Consider the following 17,946-nt stretch of genomic DNA (forward strand, 5'->3'; position numbering starts at 1 on the left):
ATATTCATGTTTAAAATCTGAACCGCCCTCACTGTTTCTGCCACGCTTTTGGTTTTCAATGAGCTTCAGTAACTCAAAAGAATTGCAACCAACTTGGTAACTGAAAAAGAAAGCTTTGTGGAACGGGAAAGTTCACAACGGGAGAAGAAAAAAAGCCTTTCTAAAATAGCCAGGTGTTCACCTCAACCCATACCAACTTCAAACAGATGCAAGGACAGTAGTTGAATCTGATTTCAGACTAAGGACATAAAAGATAAGCTTTATATTCTTATGCTTTCATAATGTTGGAACGAATTCATTTTTAGATGAAGAACAGTGTACTCCCCTACTCTCCTATCCTTTCACATAAAGTTTGCTCTGAAAATAGCATGGCTGAGTTCCAGTCTTTCAACTATTATTTGATCACTGCTAAGTATTTGCAAGTTCAGATTTTTCCAAGTCCCACTTATCGACCTGATGCAATTCACAAAGTATTAACCATGTATTGTTCTACTTTTACAAGCAAACGTACTGTGGCAAGTGATCACATTAGTCGTGAAAACAGAGAATGAAATACTTGGAAATACAAAGGTTCAGTGGTGTTGGAAGACCACCCCCTAACGGTCTAACACTCAGCAGTGCAGGTTTAAGCTGAGAAAGGGGTGATTGGCCTAAAACAGCATTCTTGCTTGGCAGTGGAAGAAAAGATGGAAGTTTGCTTAAGGTATGAGAGGCACTGTTTGTACATGGCCTTTCATATCCATGATAAGTTGTGTTATCAACTTAAAGGACCAGTTTGTTCAACAAGGCATGATTTATATGATCAAGAGGTGAGCAATTCTTCAAAATACATTAAGAGCACAAATAGAAACTTTTAAGAATCTCACAAATCCCTTGTCACAAAGGGAAGTTTCCATAGAGTAGCTACTAAGGTAAAAAAAAGCACAGATATTTTAAGTCTATAATAAATGTATGATGTAGCTGGTTATATTTTATCTTTTGGAGATGTTCTGTAGAATTCTAAACTTCACAAATAACTTTATACACCATCCAGTTACTGAACACTGTCAGAGCAAAGTTTCATTCTGTTTAATGGACTGCTGGATATCAGCAGCTTAAACACATAAGTGTGTGCAGAGTTTTTAAAATTTCACTCAGTAGCATTAGCAGAAGATGAAACACCCACAAGAGCAATTGTACATTAGGGCATCTGCGTATGCTCTTACACTTCTTCCAGTTTTGTGAAGAAATGTATGCATCCTACTTCAGGATGTACATGACCATGAATGCTCACACTGGCATTCTCTGCACACGCTTTATCTTTACTGCTATAATTTATTTACGGTTTACTTACATGAAATCTATCCAGACTCGTATCAGATTTAAAAGATGCCTGAAGTTGTATTTCAGGGAAAAAAAAATACCTTCAGTCATACCTTTCCTGGTCTTTGCATAGTCACTTACCGAGCCCAAATCCTCCCAATTCAAGTATCTTTCTCACTGAACAGAAAAATGTCTAATGGCTAAAGGCACACCATAACCCTCGCGGAGCTTCTGTGCTAGGCAGCCTTGTAGCCTTCCACCATATCTGTTGCCTTACGTGAGATCTTGGTATGCTACTTACTGTTGTTCACAGTCAGCAAATATATTCCCAAATGCTGTAACTATGACAGGCAGTGATCCTCCATGGGCATATCATGATTTACTACAGAAAAGAGAGCATGCTGGCTTAATCAAGCTTGTGCTTTCATCTACTTCACACATTTGCAAAAGGATAAAAAAATACAGCTATTAAGTCTGTACGTAACAAAGCAGATTTTTAAAACCTTCAGTTGAGTTCTGATATAACATCCCTGCAGCGGCAGAGGTCACTTTGATTTAGCACAGGTCTACGAACTGCACTGGAAATATAAAAAAAAGTTGTATTTTCTCCTTCCTGCTCTCAGAGCATTACTGGTCACTCATGATTTAAAACTAAATTTAAGATGAAGATTTCCAATTCCATACAAACTTTCACAAATGCCTACACTTGAAATTAGTTTAATATTATCACAGAATTCATTTAAATTCAGATTACTTTTTTCCTGATTGTAGAACAATCTACTTTCCAATCAGCAGAAAATGCCTTTTTACTACTGTGCTCCTGACGCAGGAAAAGATGCAAAGTTTAAGTGTACAACCAAGAGTTCTGAAAGAAAGACAGACAGCTCCCCCAGTGTTATTCTGTGTAAGTGGATCAATATAAAATCCACATGAGAAACATCAATTATGCCACTCCTACACAGCTTCCTACCACTAGTTATTACATCAGCCTGCTTTAGTTGCATGCGTGTCACGTCATTCAGAAAGAAGAAATCCAGGACAGATGTTTAATCACTCCATATACTATGAGTTATTAGAAATTAATTTAGTGAACAATTTCAAAGCTCTCTCATTTTAACTAGGTCAAATTTTGTTATCAAGTGCAGTGAATCAGTGTTTTACATTTCTTTCAACACATTAAAATTTTAACTGCAGTTCTGAATAGGGACTGTTTTAAGAGACATCTCTAAACCAAGCTAAATTTACTTCTGATAGAATCTTGAAGCATGGTTACAGAGTAAGAACAAAGCACTACACGTGACTTTTTAGGAACACAAACCCATCGTTTTAACTTCTTGGTGTGCCTGTGCAAGACCTGACTCATACAAGGTGACTGCCTGTAACTCCAGCACACTGCCATGAATCAAAGAAGAGAAGCTGTTCATATTCAAACAGAAGCCTGTTGCCAGTCTTGCACTGTTGTCACTTTCTTATATGTTCTGCAAGTCACAAATATCATGTCCAGTGTTGTGAGGTATAAAAATCAAAAGCAGCATGTTCCTCAGATCAGATGCACTTCCTAGGATATTAGGAAGCAACTGATCTTCCTTTTTACAGGAAAACAAAATTAACACATTTGCCAAAGTATAACAGGACATTCCCAACTACATATCCAGAATTCCATGTGCCACTCAGTTAAACTGCTAGAGTGTATACTTTTGATCTCAAAAAATACCCTATTTTGAAAACTACTATCACATTTCAGATCATAAATATTCAAAAATGCTTTGGCAAGCAAATATGATGAAAATGGGCAAAATAAAGCTTTACATTGTTTATTTTTTCCCCCATGTTAGACTGGACAATAATCAGCTTTAACTGAATAGCTATTTGTTCATAGCATTACGAAATGTAATTGTCAAAAAATGGACAAGTATTTCATTTCATATGGCTATTCTTACATTTCAAGTCAAATTCTGAGTGACAGTTTGATCCAAGAAAACCCATGTAAAGATGTTAAGTCAGAAGAAAAACACTTTTCATCAGAGGTGAGAGTTCAAATTGCAAATGGAAGGCCAACCTGTTAAAATCAGGTCAAATGCATGTTAGTTTTGTGCTCAGTACAATGATATTCCTGTCAAGCTGGGCATCTTTTTCATATATTCTTTTAAATAACTCCGTAGTAGTTCATTAAAAAGGTCTCATTGTTATCTTCCTACAAGAGCTGCTATAACCACAACAGTTCTTAAAGGACCACACCATCTAGTCCCATTCCAGCTTTTTTTTTTTAAACTGGATGAATATCAAATTAAAACATGAAATTCACTGATAATCTGATTTAAAAGTGGTGAAAATGTTGAGAAATTTTCCTCAAGCTTGAGAACCAAAATGTTAGAAAATAATCATTTTCAGGTAGCTTGACTATGCACTCTGCTTTCCAGACAGCTGGGTTTAGAGTCAGCTTCCCTTATTGCTAACAGAAATAAAATAGCATTTAAGGAAATGGACAACTAAAACTATATAATCCTCAAAATCTGCAGGATTACTCCTGAACAGATAAAACGTGTACATGTGCATGTGGGGGAAAAAAAGAAAAAAGGAAAGAGAAGAACAGGAGAAAAGCCCTTGAAACAAAGCATAACATGGAGAAATACAACCATTTCAGAGATTAAGTATCCAGAATGAGGCCTGTACGCCACAAAAGCTGGCAATTCAAATCACTACAAAAGCTCCATCAGGACTAGCTGGAGAACATTCACTCTTCCCACAGACTTAATGAGAACTCAGGGCCCAGACACCCACAAGAGACGGTGCTCTGGAATTCAGTCTCTGAGGAGCAGAGCCTAGAAATTGGTAGGCTTCAAGGGACAAAATATTTTCCTTCCCTATTAATATTATACATAACATAACATAACATTATTGCATACACCCAGGTGAATACTAAAATTAATATAAATTTCTACTATAGCACTAAAAATAATTTTCTATCAAATACTTAGGTTGTTCACAAAACCAAGGAAGTACTGAAAGTTTCTTACCTATTCAGATCTTCAAAATCCTTTGAATAATCATCTTGGGAAGACGAATGACTTCTGACCCGACTGGCAAGGATTTACACTAGAGGAAATAAGAAAATGATGTCACGTGTTACCAGAAGAGTCTTCTAAAAACTAAAATAATCCAAAATATTAAGCTATGATAAAAAACACACAACAGACTTTCAAAATTCATTCCCTAAGAATTATATACTTTAAAAATGAACGCAAGTGGTGTACTTTTACTCCTTCACCTCCCTTTAATTAAATGGCTCAGGGAGAAGTGAATAGGTCTTGTTTCTCTAATCTATTGACTGCCTCATGATACAACTATGACACAGTTCAGTCAGCTCCTCCTGATGTTGTTTAACGAAAGTCTAAAAAGGCATACTGACATCACATCAATCATTACAAAAGAATGCAACCCCAATGGGATGTTTAAAGGCAGGAATTCTGCTTACACAAGATCCTTCTAAAGCTTTTGCTTCATTTCTTTTCCCTTGAGTAAAGAGGTACTGAACATTTGGAAGCTCCTTCATCAGCAACCTGAAGGATCATATTTCCCTCTATTTGCTTCCCAAGATAAAATGTGGCACTTGTACATCGTTTATACGCTCTAAATTAAGCATGCTTTTGGAATTACAGTATCTAAGCTGGATCTTACTGAAAAGCTGCATTATTAACTTGCCATAAGACCTCAACTGAAGTACATACTTGCCTGTACCATGAGATGTTGTCCACAAGCACAACTTCACATGGAAAAAAGTAACAGTCACATCTTTCTGCTTTTTCCTCTTTTTATATTTCCATAGCAGTAATTGTGAGACTTCTCCAAAACAGAGCTATGCTGTGCTCTATTTGTACTAACGGTTGGACTTCCCAAAGATCCCACGTTCTAGGACAAGTGATGTGCAGAAAGTGATCAAAAGACAATCTAATGCAAGCATTAACACAAGCAAATATGGCAGGGAAGGGGTGTTGTCATGCTTTTTTCATTTGTTTGTTTTAAAGAAGGTCTGATAGCCTAACTGAGCACAAATAATTCAAGGAAAAGAATCCATTTAGCTTCTAGGAACATTATATTTTTATTGAAAGATGATTGACTGAAAGCCTCTAGGGAAATTATCTCCTACTTCTCCGGAATAACTGCAATACAATAGAGAAGAGCAATGAAAGCCCTTCCCAGAGAAATCACGTAATTTCTGAATATGCTCTTTTGGAAGCAGGAAGAGAGCAGTGATAACCAGACTTGAGTGGGTTGGTCATTTTGTTTGTTTTTACTAAAGAGTAGCTGTGCTTAGAATGAATCTGTTTTGCAAAAGTGATATCAAATGTTCAGAGTACAGGACAAGCAGATGGCCAAATACAACCAACCCTCAAAGCAGCTGCTGCAAGCAGGATCTCAGGCTGAAGAAAAGTATGTCCAAAATCATGGGTGGGAAACAGTAAGAAATACAGCATGTTCTGGCAAAGCCACAGACTATATGGCCCATAATTTCAGAAGCTAACAAACTTCTTACTCCTGAGTCTAGCACTAAACAGACTACAAGCAGAGGAGCTCAAGTGATTGACCAGGTGCCAACATTCCAGATGCTGTCAGCCATACGAGTACGTTGTAAAAACACCAGTACCTGTCCAGTGATGCTCCACATCCATCACAGCCACTGTCTGTACCTCTGGGCCATGCTACTCAGTGGCAGCTGCCAACCAAGCAGGGAGATGGGGACACACATACAGATGGAGAATTATCAGGCAGACAAGAACAGTGGTCTCACCTCCTCTCTTGGTCAACCGAGAACAAGAACATAGAACTTCAGCATTCAAAAGGTAAGAAACAAGTTTTGCTTTCAGCCTCAGAATCTCCACTTTGACTGGTTTGAATGGTTTGGTTTTCCTACATGTCTTTATTATGGCATAATATCTTTGTCACAATTCTATTATTTGTAAATAAACTACCTTTATTCTAAGCACTTTTCAAAGCTGAAAGTCAGTGAGAACACAACTCTGCCACTCAGCGTTATCCTACGAGGAAAGACACTCAAAGAACTAAGGCATCCCTCAAAAAAGAAAAAAAGCAGATAAATAGATGGCTTTCCTGTTAGCTGACTTCTGGGCATTGTTTTTTGCTTATTTGTTTCAGAAAACCAAACACAAAACTGTGGGAGATCACAAGGTGAGAAAACAGTACTTGGGAAGTATTAAATGAGGAGGATTAGGAACTGAAAAATGGAATAAATATTATTCAAAACTGAGCAACATTCTGTCATGGTACAAAAACATGACAAAAAAGGCTTCGTGAAGTTGCTGAGGGAACTTTGTTTAATTTGATGCTAAATGCCTAGTGTCCAAAGATTCACTATTTCATATACATCTTCATTTCATCAGTTCTGTCACGTATTTACTCCAGAACATACACAATACACCTGGATCTATGTCTGGACTGAAAGTCAAGAAAATATGGGGATTAAATAATATTGAAGACAAACAGCAAAGAAAAGACAGCATGGCTTATTAAAACACTGTGCTAATTAGAGAATGGTATTTGCACATCATGCTTTTAAGCCACTTTATGTGTTAAGAGAAATTATAACAGTTGTCTTGGATCTTCTTTCTGAAACACCACAGGAGATGGGAAGGGAAGTTGTACTACTGCCCTAAGTACCCAGAAGTACATAAGAACCTCACTTATTTCTGTTCTAGGGAAAGAAAATGTAATAGCTTTATAGAGAACTGCAATTCAAGCACTGTTTAGCATTTCAAGCCAAAGCTTCCCATGTTCAAGTCTCAAACTGTAATTCTAAGAATTAAAAATGAGTTTTCTATTGTATCATGGCACAAATTACATTTTGTAGAGAATCCTGTGATTTTGCTCAGCTGTCCAAGCAAAAGGCTTCCTCTTTTCTACTGAAGCTGCTGCAAATTGACAAAGTTGTTCTTTCAGGATAAACTTCAGAAGGTAATGAAGACTAAAATTATTCTGATCAGAATTTTTTTGTTGCCCAAGCCAAGAAATTCTGAATATGGATTTTCTAATAAAAACAGAGTTCTCTCTGTACATAGCACTTCTCATAGAAAATGGGATTGAATGAAGGAAAAGGGGACAGTTTTATGGTAAGATTTTAAGCTCTCAAAAATATAATTAAAAAAGGAATATAAAGCATATAAACAATATCCTTATATCTAAGTGCAAGTTAGGATAACAATTACCAAGGTTGGGAGATATTTCCTACAATAAACTCATGTACAGAAGTGCCAGACCAGTACATTGAAAAAAACTGTGTTCACTTAGTATCTCTGAAATAATGTGATGCCTCAAGAGGGATGGATTGTTTGAGAAAAATAAGCAGGAGAAGAGATCGCATAGAGGAGAGTGTGCAGAACAAGGCTGGAAATGCAAGCAAAGTAAGAAACAAGTGACCCATCCTAATTATCTCTGATAGCAGATGCTGCTAACAGATGCTCTCACATTGTGCTGAAAGTACAGCTGTAAAACCAGAAATAGATATGAAAGATGCTAAGCTCAAAGATGCATCCCCTGCATCTCAAAAAGAGACACCTGAGATAGCACTCTAGGCTGACAAAGCACGTTTCTCCCAGTCACCTCTGCACTATGAAGTAATTCAAATGTACACTCACTCCTTTGCTTAAGCAGTTAATTTTAAGGCTTCACAGATGCTGTCAGAAGATATCAAGAATTACTAACAGATGTACTAACCCTGAGTAATAGTTCATTCAAGTTATAATTCTAGTATCATGACGATTACTTTCTTGACTCTGATTTACCTTAGCTAGTCTCCAATCAATGGAATTGTAAAGAAAAAAAAAAAAAAGAGTAAAAGCTACTTAGAAAAAGAAAAAACAGAGCAATAAAAGCATTCTGAACTATTACAAATAGAAGTATTATAATTGACTAAGGGGTGTGAAACTCATTGCTCCTGAAACTTCTTCCCTTCCATAGGTTTAGTTGGTGTGCCTCAAATCATGAAAATTATGAATGAAAACAGTTGTAAAATGTCTGCATCAGTTCAGAAGTAAACCTAATAGGTAGAGGAAGATAAAAGAGATCAGCAGGAGAGCTGCACGTCGACAAACGTATGGGACTACAAATAACTGCATGTTACAACTTCCTGAGGCTTTCAGGACACTAGCAATCTCCACGGGCAATGTAACTGTACTAAAAGGAGCCCAATTTTATGCACATTTATTTTGTACATCTACTTCCTTCTAACTCAGCCAACTGGACTACTCAATTCATTCAGATAATGAAGTTTAATTTTTCTGCAGAAGTGCAATTCATCTCAGAGGCTGTTCAACCAAAATTCAATGCAAGAGCTGATCTTTCTTGTAGTCCTATATAGAACCATTTCTAAAACAATAATTCTTTTTTTTTGTTGGTGATGAAACTTAGGAACAATGACAGCAAAATGACCACAAATCATATTTTCACAACAACCTTAACATCCATAGAAAATTCTATAAAGATGAAAAGAAACCATCTTGAAACTGCTTCAGGTAGATTACAGCACCTTTTGCCATCAATAGGCTTTTAGATTTGACCTCCAGAAATTTTGATCCACGATGACATTTTAATTTCTAGGAAAAACACTGCGTCGATTTCTATTCCAAAATGAATTGGGCAAGTGTTCTTGAAGCACCTCCAGAATACTTAAGCAAAGGAGAACTAGGTGCTTGAAAATGAGACTTTAAAACACATTCAGCACAGCTTATATGTTAAACAGGCTCCCTAAACTGGGCAGCAGACGATGCCTCTGAATCTGGCATGCATTGGATTCTTAATTTTTTTTTTTTTTTTTTTAAGCAAGAGTAAAGATGGCATTTGTAGCCTAATCCTTTCTCCTAGAGGTAAGCACTCACACTATCATATTTGTTTATATCAATAACAAAAGAATCAGTCTTTCAGGACAGTCACACCTACAGCAGGTAAGGAATCATGGCCCCAGGAGACAGCAGGGATGGAAGGTGTATGTTTTAGTGCTTGGGAGCACCCTGACTCATTCAGGTTTGTCAAGCATCTCAAAGCAAAAACAGAATCTCCTTGAAATAACTACCACAGCAAATGCATAAATAATATTCTATTAACAGAATAAAGTCCCCATTGTAAAAAAAGCAGTGCTGCAGTTGCTTATAATGAGCTCCTAATTACTACATCCCCATTGTGTACAGTTTTGGGCTGTTACTCTCTTACATCTGCTTGAACTTTTCTTTGGAATCTGCGGGAAGAGCCAAAAAGATACATTCTACAGCAGATTAATTCTTTATTACTGATAGAATCACTCTCCAGTGCAATTGTTACCATACTCTCCTTGTCCTTTATTTCAGATTCCTCCAATAACTTCAGAAGCTCAGTCCTACAGACCAACAGCCAGTCCTGCTTGCCCACTCATATAAATGTTATCATAAGCAGAACAGATGGGAGTAGCACAGTGTCAGCTATCACTACAGAATGCACCACAGAGAAGCATTTGCATACACAAGCATTACACATTTTTTTCCTTATGCGCTCAATATCCATTGCCATCGGCATCCAATACAGAGAATCATGGAATGGCTAAGGTTGAAGGGAACTTTAAAAACCATCCAGTTTCAATCCCCTGCCACAGGTAGGGCTGCCGGCCACTAGATTAAGCTGCTCAGGGCTCCCATCCAGCCTGGCCTTGAATGCCTCCAGGGACGAGTCTTCCACAACCTCGCTGGACAATGTGTTCCAGGGCCTCACCACTTCCTGAGTAAAAAATTTCTTCCTAATTCTAACCTAAATCTTCCTTCTTCTAGTCTAAAGCCATTCCCCCTTGTCCTATCATTATCAGAACATGTAAAAAGCCAGCCCCCCTTCTTCATGTAAACTCCCTTCAAGTACTAAAAGGCCACTATGAAGTCTCCCCAGAACCTTCTCTTCTTCAAGCTAAACAATCCCAACTGCCTCAACGTTTCATCATAGGAAAGGTGCTCCAGTCCTCTGATCATCTCCATGGCCCTGCTCTAGACCCACTCCAACAGCTTCACATCCTTTGCGTACTGGGTGTCCCCAGGCTGGACACAGTACTTCAAAGGGCCTCACAAGGGGACAATCGCCTCCCTCGCCTGCTGCCACCCCTTTTTTGATGCAGTCCAGGATACAGTTGGCCTTCCAGGCTGCAAGCGCACACTGCCGGCTCATGTCCAGCTTTTCATCCAACAGGACCCCCAATAGAGGGAAGCAAGGCCAGAGATTTGGTGGCTTTTACAGAGAACGTGCAAACTCAGTTTATCTGCAGCTGTGCAAACCAACTGAAAGAGCAGCCTTTGTACTAATGTCCGGCCTGAGCAACCCGACGCCAGCAGCTTGCCCGGCTTCCTCCAGCACCTTCACAGCTGCACGTTTTGCAGCAGGGAAACCGTGTTCCCTAGGTCAGGCTTCAATAGCAGGAGCTTACCAAGGAAAAGAAAGTAATTTGTGTATTACAAACAAAAGCGCAGTTTACCAAAGATAGCTTGTTTTTAATCAAATCAAGCTGCTTATACATGACGACCAACTTTCCAAGCAAAACAAACAAGCAAACGAAAAAAACAAAACAGCGAAACGCGGGAGCCAGAGCTCCGATGTGAGGACGGCTCGGCGGGGCGGCGCGGAGCTGCAAGGCTGGAGCCGGGCGGTAGGTGGCACCAGCGGGACCGGAGCTGAGCGCAGGGCTTCCTGCGCTGCGCCGGGCATCGGCGCGGACCTCGGCAGCTGAAAACTGGCGGTAACGCGCAGCCCCGGGACGAGTCGCTGATCACGGCATTTAAAACTTGAGAAGCTCTTATCTCGGGAAATTTTACTACTTCAGCTACCTCAGCAACCCGGCTAGGACAGCGGGAGGCAGCGGCACGGACCTAGCGATAGTGACTGCCGATCTCGGTACTACAAAAGACACGTTCACAACCTACCAAAAAATAAAATAGTGCCGCGAGCACCACGTACCGCTCAGAGAGCACGCACGGCCCGACACCGTCCCCACACGGCGCTGCGATGCGGCTCCTCGCCGGTAGGCGGGGCCGGAGCAGCGCGGCGGCGGACGTCGTGCTGAGGGACGGCCGCTGTGAGGGGCGGCCCGCCGTGGCGCCGTTCTGCTGAGGTACGGTGCTGCCAAAGGCATCCCGCTGACGGACGGTTCTGCTGAGGGCGGCGGGAAGCGCGCGCTGAGGGGAGCGGAGGGGCAAGAGCGCGAGGCGCCCCCCGCCAGGCTGCTGCCGCGTGCCTCACGAAGCGGCTCAGTTGGCTTTTTTATTTCTCAAGAGCAGGGCCTCATGTTTTATGGCTGTACTCGGAAAAACGATGGCTTCAGCCAATCTGCCGAGCCCAGCCACCGTTTGCCAGTGAAGTTTAATAAGTCTCGCGCCAAAGCCTCGGCAATCACTACTGCACAACGCGCAGTCACCAGCTCGCCCAAGCAGCGCCTCACACACTGCCGCCCTCTTAATGACCCACACACGGCCAAACCGCGCCCCTTGCCTCCCCGGGAACCAATGAGAACCGCGCTTGCTGAGGAGGGCGTCGAGACTGGGAGGTTGTCCAATAGGGTGCGGCGTTGTTTGGGGGTGTGGCCGAGCGCCGCGCGGGGCGGGGCGGGCCTGGTCTGCCGGTGTCAGGGCTGTGAGGTGGGAGCAGGGCCGGGCTGGCGGTAATTGCCTTCCGCCCCGCGCCCGCCCGCTATGAACTCACTGGAGCAGGCGGAGGGTGAGTACGGCAACGCTGATCCTCGACGCTCTGCCAGGGCGTAGGGTGGGCTGCGGCCCTTCCCCGGCAGCCCTCGGTGCTGCTAGGCTTAGCGGACCCCGTAAGTAGGCCCTGCTCGGGAGCGGTGGCAGCCCAGCGGCTCGGGGCGTGTTGGGCTCGCTGAAAGTTGCGTGCGCTGCTGGCCTTCGCCTTGCTGTGCTACTGGAAATCAGGGCCTTGTATCCGCTGAGCTGCAGCGCTGCGAGGATGCCAGTAAGCGGCCGTCGGGCGATGTGGCCCCGCTCGGGAGCTGCTCTTGCAGCACTGGCCCCCAAGATAAGCTTGTCCCTGTGCCTGCGAGATGCTCTTTCTAAAGCTCTTGCTGACAGCACGTTTGGAGCAGGATTCCTGCCATGCCCTCCGTGCTACAGTGCCTGGTACGGGGCTTGGTGCTGCGCGGGGAGCCCCGCTCGTTAGCTGTAATTGCCGGGCTGGCTGTAGCTGTTGGCATCAATTAGCGCAGTTAGCAGTTCTGTGGCCACAGGCAGGGCGCTGTCATCTTCTGCCACGAACTCGCTGCACGCTTCTTGGGAGTAGTTTGAACTTGGAAAAGTGCATTAGTAATGATTATAATACCTGTTCTTTTCTCCTTGTAATCTAATTGAGCTACAATAGGTTAAATAACTTAGCAGAGCTTCAAGTTGAAGGAAAGCACTTTCAGAGTGATGTTAACTGAAACACTTCAGCTCAAAAATGATGTGTTTCTTATTAAAACGCTTTTTAACTCTTGGTAGAATTCTAGCTTTGGCTGAATGTTGTCAAATACTGACCTTGTTGAACAGAGGATTGAATCTAAGAGGCAGGGGGTGAAACAGCTCCTTGACAAGCAGTGGTTGGTGAAGATTTTACACAAATTAGGAACATGAACTTGACGTGCTGTTCATCTCTTAACAGCAATTTAAATTGAAAGATCTTGAGAAAACAATGGCAATAAGGTGAAGCATCTATTTGGGGGGGGGGGTGGAAAAGAATTGTATTAAGATTACTGAATTAGTGTTTGCTATGCATGTATGTGTCTGTATGTCTGTATGACATATGGCATTAAGCAGTCTACAAAATAATGTCATCAGAACTATGCTGAAACATAACAGCTGGCAAATAGCCAACCTCTTTTTTTTTTTTTCCATTGTTATATCTATCTATCTATATAGAATATATATGGAATCTGTATCTATATATATATAGAACCTGAAGGCTTCTTGATATAATTAATCTCTAAATATGTTATCTATTTGTTGTGAAGGGGCTATTTAAGCTATTCTAAATCTAGACTTTCTTAAAGCTGTTTAAAATACTTTGAGTTCTTAACCATTTCTGTTTTCTATAAGTAGGAATGTTTCTTGTTTAATGTAACGCCATCATTACACTTTTCATCTGGGGTTGGGTGGAGTTATTCTGAATGCTTTTTTTCATCCATGTGATGAATGCATTTGTTTTCTTCCTGTTTAAGAAAGTGGTGCGCGCGGGGAAAAAAGCAAATGCCTTTAATTCTTTACATCACAGTATGATTAAGCAGATGAATTACACTTACAGATCTAATTACACTTACAATGTATCTTCCTTAGATCTCAAAGCTTTTGAAAGAAGGCTAACTGAATACATTGCGTGTTTGCAACCAGCTACAGGACGTTGGAGAAGTAAGTTTGATGTTCCAAGGGATACATTGGATTCTCTTTTATATGCTTTTTAGATTTACTGGTGTGAAGCTTTGATTTATGCTTGCCCAAACAACTATCTCTACTTAATGATCTTTTTACAGTTTCTGTGGTATGCATGCACTTACATGCTCTGCTGCAGGGCAGTAATGTGTTCACCTCAAGTTAAAGTGTAATACTTGCCTGGTTGTTATTCAAAAGCAATGTCCTGGGTTCCATTGAGCGTTCCCACCACTGTTGAACTCAAACTTAACAAATAAAAAACTGTATGAATTAAAGGAATGAGTTTGTATCTGGTATGCAGAATGGCTTGGGTGGTTGTCTAGTATATATGTTTTTAAAGCCAACACTGCCAGATGTCATTAGAATGAGCTCAAGGCTGTTATTCTTCAGAGATGGGATATTAATGTGTTAAAGATTTTTTTCTGTTTTGTTTTTGCTTCTTGCTGGGCTGCTTTTTGTTGCTCTGCTTTTTTGCTTGTTTCTGAAAGCTCTTATTGCCCAGCCAGGCACTTCAGGTTCTGGAATCAAACAAGGCTAGGTTAGATAGTCCTTCAAAGTGAGGGTGAAGAAATTGTAGCAGTGGGTCCTGAAGAAGAATGAATTAAGAGCAGAATATATTTCCATCTGTTCTAATGGGAAAGCTTGAAGTGGCAGAGGAGGGAAGCAGAATGTACCCTACGTGTGCTGCCACTTTTCAGATCAGTAGTCCATGGTGGAAATAGACTGCTTTTTGCTTCAAAGATTCTGCTGAGGTTTCCAAACTCAGAAACTATTTTGTTAGTTTTGTAATTCATATATAAGAGGGACTTTTTACTGTACGATGAGGGTATTTATCTCAGTGCTATGTTTTTTTTTTTTCTCCTTTTACCCCAGAAGAGAAGTACTCATACAGAAAAGAAGTATATGCTTTAGGTAGATCTTTTCCAACCGTCTTTTAAAAATTAACTTGTTACTGTTTTTGTGTTGTTTTGTGTTTTAACTTTTTATTATCAGTATGGAATGTGCAACTCCAGGTTGTGTCTTTGTATGTTGTTTTTTGTTCTCTTTGTTTTTTTTTCATCATGGTAAATGTCTGTTTGCAGCCATCCGAGCATTACATTCAACAAAAAATACTCAGATCTGCAAGGCTGCCAGTGAAAGCCTCTGAGCTTTATGAATGTGCAACTGAACACAAGCTTTCTCTCCTTGGTTCCTTCTTTTTTTCATCACCTGCTGCTCTCCAGCCCTTTATAGTCTCTCAAAGTCAAGCTAGTGTCTCACGTTCCTATAGTTTGTGTTTAGACTTTTTCATTTACAGTGAGTTGATCATTCTTCTGAAGTCATTCTGTATTTGTTTTGTTTCCTGGCTCCTGTTCAAGTTTGTTGGTTCTTTTATTTCTTTTCTTTTCCTTCTGTGTCCACTTTCCTTGATAAGTGTGTTGGTTGAGGTTGGAGGGGAGTATAATACAGCTTAGCTGTGCCACTGAAACTGTTGGTGCTAATTCTTCAGGCTTTTTCCTACATAGAGGAGCTAGCAGGATGGAAGCTGAATACTGAATAGTTGGGACAACTCTTAACTGCAGTCTTCCAGCTCCTAGTTTTTCTAGCTGTGTTGTTTTAGAAAGTGTTGTTTCTTCAAAGCACTGAAATGCTTTTACTTGAAAGAAATTAGGTTTCTGTACCGATACAGGAAACCTGTACGGAGTGTCTACTGTTAAAAACAGTAGAAGTTTGTTTACATATCTTCATTTCTACGTGCCAAGGAGAGGTTTTTCCTCCCTCAGACATGGGAGAAGAAATAAGTGCGTAAGAGCCTCTGTTGGGGGGAAAAAAAAAAAAATGCTGCTTTTGATAGGAGTAAAATATGATACTCATATTTTTGTTCTTTCTTTTATCAGTGATTCTGATAGTGGTATCAGTCTGCACAGCAACTGGTGCTTGGAACTGGTTAATAGACCCAGAGACACAAAAGGTAAAGGTTGTGCTAGTCCTGTATGCAGTCTGCCCCATAGCCTGGCGTGGCAGTTAAGTGCTGTAGTATCTTGAAAGTCAAAAGGATTGTCCTCCCAAGGATCTCACAGACCACTTGTGCTCTTAAGCCATCTGCACTCGTTCTGTACTGTGTCCTCGCACAATGGCAAAATACTGCCACTTAAGGTGTGTCTAAAGAATTGTCCACTAAGAGCAGTGGTTTTTTAATTTGGTGAACTGGACAGCAGCTTTCTGTCTGTGTGTAGCAAGTATATGCTAAAACTAATGACATTTATTTCCTAGGTGTCGTTTTTCACATCACTTTGGAATCACCCGTTTTTCACAATTAGCTGTATTACTCTAATAGGGTTGTTCTTTGCTGGAATACATAAAAGAGTGGTGGCACCATCAATGTATCCTTTGATCGTGTTTTTTCAAGTGAGGACTTCAGTCAGTAGTGTATTGGTGTATGCTACTGCTGTGTCTTCAGTGAGCTGTTAGTGTACAAATGCTGGCTGCTTTCCTTGACACGGTGCACACAGTATAGCAGCTCGATGTCGAACTGTTTTGGCAGAATATAACATGTCCTGTGATGATGTAAGTGTTAGTGGTTCATTCTCTACACATTATTTTTTTTCAAGATGCAAATATTTCAGAAATAAATGTGAAGTATTGTATTTTTCTGAGCAGCACTTATAAACACCTTATGAAATTGTGTGGATGCATGCAAAAGTGGAATATAGGATACTTAGCGTTGTTTCATTTGTCGTTTTGAACTTAGCCTGTGAAACTGAAGTGCAGTTAGGCTCAGCGTTCAAGGTCTTAACTTTTTCATTGTTTTCTGTCTTGCAGACTGGAAAATTAATTTTGAAACCTAGGCCTCATGTTCAATAAGGGCTGTCTTCCTTCAGTTTTTTCCACTGCCATGGAAACCAAAAATGACCTTTTTTTTTAAGGTAGTATGACAGCAAAAAAAAACCCACCACCACCAAACAGGACTGGTTGTCACTGCCTAGTAATGAAAGTCTTATACAGTTGACAGTGACAGTGTGCAATATTACTTTCTTGACTATTTATCCAAATTCTTTGTTATCATATCAGTGCTTTTGCTACTTCTGATTACCTCTTTTCAGTATTAATGTCTTTTTTTACTTCAGCTAGAAGAGAACATCCAGGCAAAGTATGTGAATTGGTTACGGAGTTGAACTTGAAAACCAAACCTCATTTGTGTTGTGTATTTGAAAGCTGTTGTAAATGTCAGAGTAACACCAATGTTCAGGACAAAAACAATTGCTGTTTGAATTTTGTTGTCTCATGAACAGTATTGAAAAGAACACATGCCATTCCCGGGATTTTTTATTAGCACACTTACTCATTGCAGCTGTCCTCATCTGGTCGCTGTTTCTGGAACTGGTTAAGAGGCTTGCAGAAATACTGTCTGTGCTGGAGAGAACTGGTCTTAATATTTAAGAACTTTGCAGCTATGTTGAGGATCGCGTTTGTCAAATTGCGTGTGTATATATGTACAGTGCACCAGCCACTTTCCTTGTGCTCACCTGTAGCTCACTGATCTGGTTCACAGCACTGCTATTTTAAGAAGACTTTAATATTTTAAATATTGTCTTAAATACGCTTGCATCTTCCTGATTGTAAGACTGTACTGTACCTTGGTTCACAAGACCACACTGAGTGGATTTTAGGCTGTAATTAGTCTGAATATGAAACTAGGATTGCAAATGTGTAACTCCAGATTTGCTGAAGAAAACAAACAGTGCCACAATACAATAACAACGTGTTATTCCAAGTGTTAAAAACAGGCTGTGGATGTTACCTGCATAACTTTTTGGATAGCTCAACTGGCAAAGAATTTTAAGAGCTGAAGTTGTTTCAGGTGCCTTTTAAATTCCCAAGCTCTCAGTTGACTAAAACTGCACAGCTGCTGCAGCTTCTGTAGACCTACCTGCGGGCTGGGCTGGGTTGAGGCAGCCTATGGACAGACTGACCGTTAGGGCATCAACGTCGGTCCTCTGCGATCCTTCCGGCAGTTCTTCCGCCCGTCCATCGTTTTTAACCGTTGTATATTTTGTAGGTAAATGTGTATAAAATAAACGCTTTGTATAAACGGACGTTATCTTCTTTGTACCGCGCAAGCGCAGATCGGGAGAGAATGGGGAGCAGCACGAATCCCGGCTGCCGTCCGTTGCCGCCCTGCTGCCGGGCGGACCGTTTCGGTTGGACCGTTTCGGTCGGCACCCGGCGCGTTCCA

The 17,946-nt window shown here is 40.8% G+C and overlaps 1 protein-coding gene across 1 annotated transcript; it reads left to right on the plus strand.

Annotated features, from left to right (window-relative positions):
- Positions 1 to 11,918: 11,918 nt before the first annotated feature.
- Positions 11,919 to 17,806, plus strand: CNEP1R1 (CTD nuclear envelope phosphatase 1 regulatory subunit 1). Its single transcript, XM_042877262.1, has 6 exons — positions 11,919 to 12,033; positions 13,638 to 13,709; positions 15,608 to 15,681; positions 15,984 to 16,093; positions 16,223 to 16,277; positions 16,533 to 17,806. The coding sequence occupies exons 1-6, from the start codon at positions 12,009 to 12,011 to the stop codon at positions 16,572 to 16,574; spliced, it is 378 nt and encodes a 125-aa protein (XP_042733196.1). The 5' UTR covers positions 11,919 to 12,008; the 3' UTR covers positions 16,575 to 17,806.
- Positions 17,807 to 17,946: the final 140 nt, after the last annotated feature.

Source organism: Lagopus leucura, unplaced genomic scaffold, assembly GCF_019238085.1.
Source record: "Lagopus leucura isolate 7727_CA_CO unplaced genomic scaffold, USGS_WTPT01 Super-Scaffold_100017, whole genome shotgun sequence".
Lineage (NCBI taxonomy): Eukaryota > Metazoa > Chordata > Aves > Galliformes > Phasianidae > Lagopus > Lagopus leucura.

What these genes read in the sequence shown, in the direction of transcription:
- CNEP1R1 (XM_042877262.1), top strand. Translation starts at nt 12,009, where the DNA reads ATGAACTCACTGGAGCAGGCGGAGG. An exon ending in AGAGTGGTGGCACCATCAAT is followed by an intron (nt 16,094 to 16,222) that starts GTATCCTTTGAT and finishes CGGTGCACACAG; the next exon opens with TATAGCAGCTCGATGTCGAA. An exon ending in ATAACATGTCCTGTGATGAT is followed by an intron (nt 16,278 to 16,532) that starts GTAAGTGTTAGT and finishes TCTGTCTTGCAG; the next exon opens with ACTGGAAAATTAATTTTGAA.